At 36.3% G+C, this 9,082-nt stretch overlaps 4 protein-coding genes across 4 annotated transcripts; 2 read left to right on the forward strand and 2 right to left on the reverse strand.

The window, feature by feature from the left end:
- The first annotated feature begins 496 nt into the window (after window positions 1-496).
- On the forward strand, window positions 497-2,753 carry LOC112466290 (26S proteasome regulatory subunit 8). The gene is made up of 6 exons (XM_025034319.1): window positions 497-640; window positions 730-874; window positions 970-1,380; window positions 1,508-1,734; window positions 1,804-2,079; window positions 2,390-2,753. Exons 1-6 carry the CDS (start codon window positions 623-625, stop codon window positions 2,528-2,530), a joined length of 1,218 nt encoding a protein of 405 aa, XP_024890087.1. The 5' UTR covers window positions 497-622; the 3' UTR covers window positions 2,531-2,753.
- On the reverse strand, window positions 2,679-4,297 carry LOC112466292 (peroxisomal biogenesis factor 3). The gene has a single exon (XM_025034322.1). The coding sequence runs from the start codon at window positions 4,287-4,289 to the stop codon at window positions 3,159-3,161; it is 1,131 nt and encodes a 376-aa protein (XP_024890090.1). The 5' UTR covers window positions 4,290-4,297; the 3' UTR covers window positions 2,679-3,158.
- Window positions 4,298-4,310: 13 nt separating this feature from the next.
- On the reverse strand, window positions 4,311-5,113 carry LOC112466295 (mitochondrial import inner membrane translocase subunit Tim8 A-like). The gene is made up of 2 exons (XM_025034324.1): window positions 4,825-5,113; window positions 4,311-4,592 (listed from the first exon to the last, which is right to left on the reverse strand). Exons 1-2 carry the CDS (start codon window positions 4,915-4,917, stop codon window positions 4,401-4,403), a joined length of 285 nt encoding a protein of 94 aa, XP_024890092.1. The 5' UTR covers window positions 4,918-5,113; the 3' UTR covers window positions 4,311-4,400.
- Window positions 5,114-5,785: 672 nt separating this feature from the next.
- On the forward strand, window positions 5,786-8,788 carry LOC112466288 (golgin subfamily A member 5). Its single transcript, XM_025034317.1, has 7 exons — window positions 5,786-6,064; window positions 6,359-6,786; window positions 6,863-7,310; window positions 7,405-7,609; window positions 7,701-7,940; window positions 8,109-8,342; window positions 8,414-8,788. The coding sequence occupies exons 1-7, from the start codon at window positions 5,919-5,921 to the stop codon at window positions 8,471-8,473; spliced, it is 1,761 nt and encodes a 586-aa protein (XP_024890085.1). The 5' UTR covers window positions 5,786-5,918; the 3' UTR covers window positions 8,474-8,788.
- Window positions 8,789-9,082: the final 294 nt, after the last annotated feature.

The following is a 9,082-nucleotide window of genomic DNA, read 5'->3' on the forward strand; positions in this document are numbered from 1 at the left end:
TTTCCATTGGATCGACCAATCAGAGAAGGTTAGGTTATGAATTGATCAATTGACGACGTGAGCAATTGTATGCCTTGCAACCTCTCAAGTTCCTACTTGTTTTCAACGGGCATCAAATAAATCGCGATTTTTTAACATTTTTTACGAAATGCCTGAAAATGCCTGTAGAATTAAAGGGTGCGTTCAGAAACATCACCCCCGAGCGCTGAAAATCCTACAGCATATGTCACGTGCACTATGGGCGCGTTCAGCAGACCAAGCCGCTCAGTAGCAGTCGAACGTGATTGGCTCTTACTTTTAGAACCAACCAATCAACGCAGAGTGTTGATAAGACGAACTCAACAGTTGTGTCTGCTGAACACGGCCATTTTCAGCACTCGGGGGTGATGTTTCTGAACGCAGTCATGTGATTGGTTGAAGCCAAAGGTAAGAACCAATCACTTTCTACTGCTATATAAATATCGGCCGAGAAGAATGACAAGTGAGAACTTGAGAGTCGATCTCTCGTCGAATTTTGGAGCAAATAAGGTTAACGTCGTGCGGTCGTGCCGACGCTGCTCGTCATTAAATAGGAATCTATTGAATATTTATTTGTGAAGTATTTGTTTCTTCACCATCAATCATGACGCTCACAAATAAGGTAAGAAAAATGTTTAATGTCATTATTATTGCGCGCGACGATTGGAAACATTTTATTTATCTGCAACTCGAACACTCGAAATTTTTTAGATGGATATCGACGAGAAGAATGCTAAGGGAGAAGGCTTTAAACCGTATTACATTACGAAAATCGAGGAATTGCAGTTAATTGTTGCTGAAAAGAGTCAAAATTTAAGGAGACTGCAAGCACAGCGTAATGAACTCAACGCCAAAGGTATCTATTTTGACTTAGCGCGATACAAATATTGCTATAAAACTCGGATATGTTCTGTGATGTAAGAAAATTCTTTGAATTGTCATCTTTTGTAGTACGCATGTTACGCGAAGAGTTACAACTCCTGCAAGAACAGGGTTCCTATGTCGGGGAAGTGGTTAAACCTATGGACAAGAAGAAGGTCCTAGTTAAAGTACATCCGGAGGGCAAATTTGTGGTAGATATAGACAAGAACATCGACATCAACGACGTGACTCCAAACTCGCGTGTTGCTCTGCGTAACGAAAGTTACACTCTGCATAAAATATTGCCGAATAAAGTCGATCCGCTTGTCTCCCTTATGATGGTAGAGAAAGTGCCGGATTCTACCTACGAAATGGTTGGAGGTTTAGATAAACAGATAAAGGAGATAAAAGAGGTCATAGAGTTGCCGGTCAAGCATCCAGAATTGTTTGATGCTCTTGGAATTGCACAGCCAAAAGGTGTACTGCTGTATGGACCACCAGGTAATTTATTGTTTATTATATTACCAAAGACAGACCACATATGTGGAACCTTTATATTCTATCGTAATTATCTGCTGCATGCTTATCTACCATAATGGTGTAATAACAATGCAACAAAATCTTTCAGGTACCGGCAAGACTCTTCTTGCAAGAGCGGTCGCGCATCATACCGAGTGCACCTTTATTCGCGTATCCGGATCTGAGTTGGTGCAGAAATTTATCGGAGAAGGTTCGCGTATGGTTCGCGAATTGTTCGTCATGGCAAGAGAACACGCACCGTCTATAATATTCATGGACGAAATCGATTCCATTGGAAGTTCCCGGATTGAATCTGGGTCTGGTGGAGATAGTGAAGTATGTATGAAATATATGTGTGAATACAAATATAGTTTCGTAATTGTGTTCTAAATTATATACTTTCAGGTACAACGTACCATGTTAGAATTGCTGAATCAGTTGGACGGTTTTGAAGCAACGAAGAACATAAAAGTTATTATGGCCACAAACAGAATTGATATCCTGGATCCGGCATTATTGCGGCCCGGGCGTATTGATCGTAAGATCGAATTTCCACCTCCAAACGAAGAGGCTAGATTGGACATCCTGAAGATTCATTCTAGGAAAATGAATTTGACACGTGGAATAAATCTGAGAAAGATAGCTGAACTTATGCCTGGGGCGTCAGGAGCAGAAGTCAAGGTAATAAAAGATGGTTCTCTACCGCAGTTTCATAATTGAGAGCATGGAATAAATGTTAAATGATCTAAATCTAATTTTCTGCTCTTAACATTACTTTATTCCAAAGATTTTTTTAAAAGAAGAATATATTAAGATATCTTGTGCCATTCCACTATCTTAAATTTTAATAAAAAAAAACTTTGAGAGCTTTTCTCATATTTTACTTTTATTACGATAAAAATGAAGTTTGCTAAATTTTCTGGCATGCCATAACTTCTTAAATATTTGCATACACGTTCTAAAATGTGAATGTATATTGTTTATATTATAGGGTGTTTGTACGGAAGCTGGAATGTATGCTCTTAGAGAACGTCGAGTTCATGTAACTCAAGAAGATTTTGAGATGGCTGTAGCAAAGGTGATGCAGAAGGATTCTGAGAAAAATATGTCGATCAAGAAGTTATGGAAATAATTAGCTTCGCAATTTTTCAACGTCTCATTAACAATCTTTAATCTATTATTCTCTAATAGCGAATTATTTTAATGGCAATATATTTAAGATGTGTAAACGTAGAAACTTCATATATGAAATTAGAGATAACAGTAAAACTATTGTAATATCAAAACAATGAAATTTTATTACTGTATTTAAAAAATACCATACCATTATTAAATACAATTTAATTTAAAACAGATTTTTGCTTATATGTACCTTATGTAGTAATAGCAATGCCGTTTGTTGAAACAATTTTTTCATTATCGTACCCATCGTTCTCAATAGCGAGACGCTCCATTCAAGTGTTTGCTCATAAAACATAGGGATGTCCACTATTATGTTTATTTGATAATTATATTTATCCTGAGATTAATGAAAACATAAAGCCGTCAACCATGTATTTTAACTTAAAGATATATACAAGAAAATTCCCTGCAGTACAAAATACCTTGTATCTAACACGCAAAGAAATCTATAAAAAAAATTCAAGAAAAATTATATGGTTGCTGCAAAGAAGTCTTGATTGCTCTACCAACTGTGGCAACTGTACAATCAATAAGTCTCCCGCTTAATTTCTAAAATATTGACCCATAATTAACTGACTTTAGCTGACTGCTTCGTAAAGATTCGCCCCGAGTGTTTTAAAATCACTATTTAGCATCAGACGTTGAAGCCAATCCGCCGCTAAATCGTTTGGCGTTGGATTATCCGGAATCTGCCCATTTATAATAGGAATAATCTTGGCCAAGGCCATAGTGGTTTTGTTAACATCTACAAATCCATTCAAATCATTTGCAGCTCCTTCCCTCATTAAAGTCGGATTTTCAGCGCTCGATTCTCCCAAAAGCGATGTTTTATTTACACCAACAGTTTTAGAAGGATGAAGGTATTCAGTGAAGTATGCAGCTATATGATCCATCAATAAGACAAATCCACTTCTGATATTTTTCTGCATTAAATCCTGGACTTCTTCGCTCTCCGACACATCTAGCATCTGATCCCTTAGCTTCGAATAGGTAGATGTGTCGCTGTTTTCAATATCATGTTGCAACGTGTAGTAAGTGAAATTTTTCACAGGATCTCTCGAACTGTCGGCCGACACGGATGATGTAACTGCCCAATAAATTTGTTCTAAATCTCTCAACGTTAACTGCTGCGTCAGAGACAACGAAGCTGTGACTTCACCAACTTTACTCTTTATGAAACTGCTCAAATTTTTAATGCCCTCGTATAGAAAATAACTAGAAAGAGCCATGTATCTTGCCTGTACCTCACTGCCGATAGTCCCATTATCCACATTCTGCACACCTTTGTACATATGTCCGCTAATCAAATTGAGCTGAATTCTAAGAAATGTAACTAGCATAGTATAAGAATAAATTATTACGGCCGATCGCGTGATCGCCAACACCTTCAGTTGACTCCAGGACGTTAGCTTGTCGGCCGAGCCGTCTCTAAGTTGATTTATGATTATCTCCGTGTCGATTTCTTTGACGACAGAGTTTCTCAGAGTCACCGCGAGAGACGATATCATTTGGTTACACGTTCTCTCCGTGCTCTCATAGTACTGTCGTTTCCTCGTCCTTTCCATCAGCATCCTGATCTCATTTTCTTGCCACTCTTGCAGCTTACGCTGCGTGTAACGCGTCAAGAAGATGACGCTGCTAATAATGACGCTCCCAAATATAAACTTACGCCTGTGACGACTCAAAAATCCCCGAATGCTTGAAAACATGTCTTAAATTGTTTATGTAGATCCGATACACGTACAGATATATTACAAAATGTTTAAAATTTGTCCATAACAAACTTGGACACTAGGAATAATCCTAGAAATCATACACGTTCATTCCATATTATCTGACTCAGACTGCATATTCGTGGCAACGCGTTCTAATCTGTTTGTGATATAATTGGTTGTGTCAATAAATCTCTCCACGCAATTCACGAGACACTTGTGAACTTTAGGCTCCAGGCGTAGCGACGGCTTATCCATACAAGTCTCCCAGCAAAGACCCGTTAATTCATGTACTAATCCCTGAAAATATCACAGAAATATCATAGTAAAGAAATATATGGTAAGATATATGATAGATTATTGAATTTAAACTTTCTCAAGTATATCAGTGAAGTTGAGATCGAACTGTCCGATAAAGTTGGAAATGATGAAAAATATTTATTTCAGGTTTCTTTTTTTAGCAATTACAAAGTGCGAAATATAAATAGAAAATATCTGCAAATTTATTTGCGCAACCGATCCAGGAACTAACCTGAAAATGCTGCTTTTTCGTTTCGGTCTCGATAAAATGCTGCAACTGATCGTCCAGGACAACCTGCGTGTCCGAGTTTTCCATAAGACTCATACTTCGGATCCTCGCGTTCGTATATCTACCTGCATTAATGCAAATTTTCGACTTTTTCGAAATTACCTTTACCCTTACGCAATGTAACGATACCCGGAACCAGAGTTTTATATATATTCGCGAGAAAAGTCCTCTCTGATAATTTATTTGCTATCGGTACTTATCTCGATTCTCGCGTGCTCGATTCGCGTAAATGCGTAGGTAACCTTTAAAATTCTCCGAAAGTTAATCAGAATCAAAAATTCCCTAGCGACCAGCCAATCAGCGCAGTCGGTCATGCATCAACGTGAAGTTAGCCACCGTGCCCGTTTGTTGAATGCAAGTCACGTTCGAAGTTCCTGAATATAGACGCTGATGGGAAGAATGAAACGTATCAGTAATTTGTAATGCTAATTTTACTTCTTTTACTGGCAGTGATCAAGATTATGCATTATTAATAATGCATTGCAGAAAAGTGATAACTCTCATCTCGATTCACCAAATCACCGTACGGTTTTTTCTTTCAAAATTAATGTCGGTAAATGATTTGTTGCCGCACATTTTACAGATTTACTTCCGTAGTAATAATATTTATATGTACGAACTATTTAATTTTGATTTATTTTTTATTAATAGAAACTGCATAGATAAATTAAACTCGAACATTTTGGAAAACCGTCCTGAAAATTGCGGACGGCGTGTCTTTTATTTGAGAAACTCTAGCAGAAGATCCACTATGGATCTTTGATTAAAAAATTAATGAAAAGATCGAGTTTCGCGAGTTTTTTATCATGATTACAGTTTCCGTTTGAGTGCAGCGAGTGCGGGTCGTGCGGGAGAGTGCAGCTGAAGCGAACACGTTGCCCCTACGCCACTCTACGGCCTACGGCCTACGGCCAGTGTTCTGTCATTTGTCGTGTAGCGATCGGGAGAGTGTGTGGTATGGTTCGTCGGAGTCGTTACGTGCGACACGGTTCTATTCGCTTTTCTCCGGACATTTCTTATCAGCCCCTCGCGTCAATATGGCCTGGCTGTCCGGTCTTGCTGATAAGGCAGAGAACCTGTTAAATAAAATTGACAAAAACACCGCGGCCGTCTTGAATAAAGATAAATACGAGATGCCGCAGGGTCATCTGTCAGAAGTTACGTGGCTCTCTCCGGAATCTGGGTAATTGCGTTCATGTCAATCTCCTAGGTTATTACTGTTGGTTGAATATTTGGATTAGTTGACTTCACTTCGTGAAATTCGTCATTCGTCATTTCACTTTATTTGTACACAACGTAAAATAATATAAATAATAATTTGTTTATTCTACCAAAATGTCGCTTGCGCTTTCATCAGATTTTAAACATATTGCTGATGAAAAAGCGATCAATGAAAAAAAATATTTTCTAAACAAATGAACGTATTACAGAGGTAAAAAAGTGCATGAAAATATAACGAGCTGTTCTTTTGATTCAGGTTAAATGGAAGCACGTCCAAGACGCCTCTATTGGGATTATCGGAGCATATTCCCTACACAGCTCCTACTTCAAGTTTAACGTCGGTGAATCTGTTAAATGTAACGGCACCTAAAGAGGACGCGCTATTTACATACTTGAATATGCCTGACCCGAGTCCGAAGAGAACAGCGGAATCCTATAAATCACTGTCAACTACTTCATCGTTATTGGTAGAACATCCTACCGATACAGACTCGGATCTATCGATTCAGAGTGATCGGATTAGTCCAACTCCGTCTCATGTTTCAATAGAAATGGTCCCCAACGCTTTGGACGATAAAGACGCTGAGACAAGTACGGAGAATGCAAATTTATATCCATATAATGAAGCGCAGACCTTGGATTGTGGAAATCTGGATAAGTCGACGACAGAAGCTACACAGAATGGTACATCTTAATTTTTACATCAATTTGATTTGTAGCGTATTATTTTCTACATATATTTTGCATTTTTACATTGTAGAACACAGTAATGCGGAAGAACATTCAGATATATTCTATCCCCAGCCCAGATATAAAATAAAATCAAACGGTGTAAAAACGGATAATTTAGATAATCCAATTGATTCAGCGAACAAACGAAAATATACAAGAGAGATGGAAAGGCACGTGGAAAAACAAAATGAATTTCCTGGGAAACAAACAGACTATCAGAAAGAAATCGTGGTTTTAAATGAACAGTTGAAAACTTTGGAAGTAGAAAAGTTAGAGCAGTCAAAGCAAATAATAGATTTGCAGTCTGTTATTGACAGGAAAAAGCAGGAATTAAACTCGATTAGATCGGAACTAGAACAGCATAAGGCCAGAGCGCTGAGAACTTTACAAGAAAAGGAAAAACTCATAACAGAACTGAAAAGCAACGCACCAACAGCTATGGATGAAGCCACGATCATGGAGTTGAATCAATTAAAGTAACGTCAATTAACATTTTTACAACTGTGTAACGTTAACATCCGACAGTCGATCTGTGAACTCGATTTAATAATCTATTTTATCAAATCACAGGCAGGAACGTGACAGTGTTAGGGAGGAAAATCAGCAAATGTGCCAGCAGCTGAAAATGCTGAGGGAAGAGTTGATAAATGCAGATCTGAACTTGGAAAAGATAAGACAAAAGTCAGCCGAGACAAATCTACAAAATCAAGAGATTCTTGCTAGTGAAAGACGTCGAAGATTAGAAGCGGAAGAAGATATAAGATTGCGTTCAGAAGTAAATCACATTTTTTTGCATCTCTACAAATATCACATCTCTAAGTTATTGAATTAATAAATCAAAAGGGTTGAAAATACAAATGTTTTAGGAAACAAGATCCTTGAAAGATGAACTAATTAGTCAACGTAATGGATTTAGTTTACAATTACAAAAGCAGAATTCGGAGATTTCTAAGCTTAAGTTGCAATTATCTGTATCGACAACGCCGAGCAATGAAATGGATTCGAGAATAGCGACTCTTACCCAAACTCTGGTTCTAAAACAGCAAGCATTGGAATGTTTGACGACAGAAAGAAATGCATTACGTCTCCAGCTTGAGAAGATTGAGGTAAATATAATAGCTTATAAATTTTTATAGAGAATTTTTTTGTTTGATATATTTACAAATAAAATTTTAAATTTTGATATTGTAAAATTTAGTATTTTAAAATATGTTTCCCTCTAAAGAATGTTTGGTCTTTATGTACGTACATACTAACAACAGTCTTCTTAACAGCATGAATACAGAAATGCTGCAGGCAATTTACGGAGAAACATATCGTACAATAATATAAACGATACGGACGATGCAAAAGCTCAAGTTCCCACGTTTTTAATAGAAACACCGTTCGATACCAGCGTTGCTAGAAGAGTAAAAAGAGCTTATTCTTCATTGGATGCTATAAGTGTTCGAACAGGAGTATTTTTAAGGAGATATCCATTAGCTAGAATTTTAGTACTGATTTATATGGTAAGTATACGCATACGTATTAATTGTTATAATATAAATACTGTTACAAAACGCAATATGTATTTTTATAGGCACTACTCCATTTGTGGGTTTTGATAGTTCTCTTATCCCAATCACCGGAAGCCCATTAATAAAAATTAGTACTACAAATCTTAAAGTAAAAAAAAAAAGATATATATTTAAAGGAATTTCACAATTTTTGTGAATATCAGAAAGCAATATTTGAGGGATTAGATCTTGTACAGTTTAACATAGCATATCTTAATCTATAAAATTATTGTTAAATAAACATTCAAATAAAATATAGTGATAAATCAGTGATAGTCATAAAGTATTATGATTGTAAAATTGTCTTTATTTTTTTACTACATATTTAAAAGGGTATAATGTTACGAGGCTACAAATATATATGGGCAGCATTTGAAATAAAATTAACTGGTGTAGAATTGAAGGGTGTAAATAAGTTATCATATATACAATATTACTTTGTTGCAGTAATATAATCATTAATTATAATCGAGTTAAAAATTTTTATAATAATAAACATTCTGTTCTTCCTTTAAAGTCTTGGGGAATGCAATATATATACCAAGTATATACTCTTTCAATTATTTTTAAGTCATACAAGCTATACAAAATATATTGGTATACGATATAATTATGAATATTGCTCTGTTAAATACTAATTTCTTATTACAATATTTGATTCCGTTTGTTTCCAATAGCGATATTAGAAATAA

Source organism: Temnothorax curvispinosus, unplaced genomic scaffold (genome assembly GCF_003070985.1).
Source record: "Temnothorax curvispinosus isolate PA1 unplaced genomic scaffold, ASM307098v1 QBEX01016033.1, whole genome shotgun sequence".
In the NCBI taxonomy this organism is placed as follows: domain Eukaryota; kingdom Metazoa; phylum Arthropoda; class Insecta; order Hymenoptera; family Formicidae; genus Temnothorax; species Temnothorax curvispinosus.

Bases quoted from the DNA above. Each gene is read 5' to 3' on its own strand.
- LOC112466290 (XM_025034319.1), top strand. The intron at 875-969 runs GTATCTATTTTG...CATCTTTTGTAG, and splicing joins TAATGAACTCAACGCCAAAG to TACGCATGTTACGCGAAGAG. The intron at 1,381-1,507 runs GTAATTTATTGT...AAAATCTTTCAG, and splicing joins ACTGCTGTATGGACCACCAG to GTACCGGCAAGACTCTTCTT.
- LOC112466292 (XM_025034322.1), bottom strand. From the start codon at position 4,289: ATGTTTTCAAGCATTCGGGGATTTTTGAGTCGTCACAGGCGTAAGTTT.
- LOC112466295 (XM_025034324.1), bottom strand. From the start codon at position 4,917: ATGAGTCTTATGGAAAACTCGGACACGCAGGTTGTCCTGGACGATCAG. The intron at 4,593-4,824 runs GTTAGTTCCTGG...TGATATTTTCAG, and splicing joins CGAAAAAGCAGCATTTTCAG to GGATTAGTACATGAATTAAC.
- LOC112466288 (XM_025034317.1), top strand. From the start codon at position 5,919: ATGGCCTGGCTGTCCGGTCTTGCTGATAAGGCAGAGAACCTGTTAAAT. The intron at 7,311-7,404 runs GTAACGTCAATT...ATCAAATCACAG, and splicing joins ATGGAGTTGAATCAATTAAA to GCAGGAACGTGACAGTGTTA. The intron at 7,941-8,108 runs GTAAATATAATA...TCTTCTTAACAG, and splicing joins TCCAGCTTGAGAAGATTGAG to CATGAATACAGAAATGCTGC.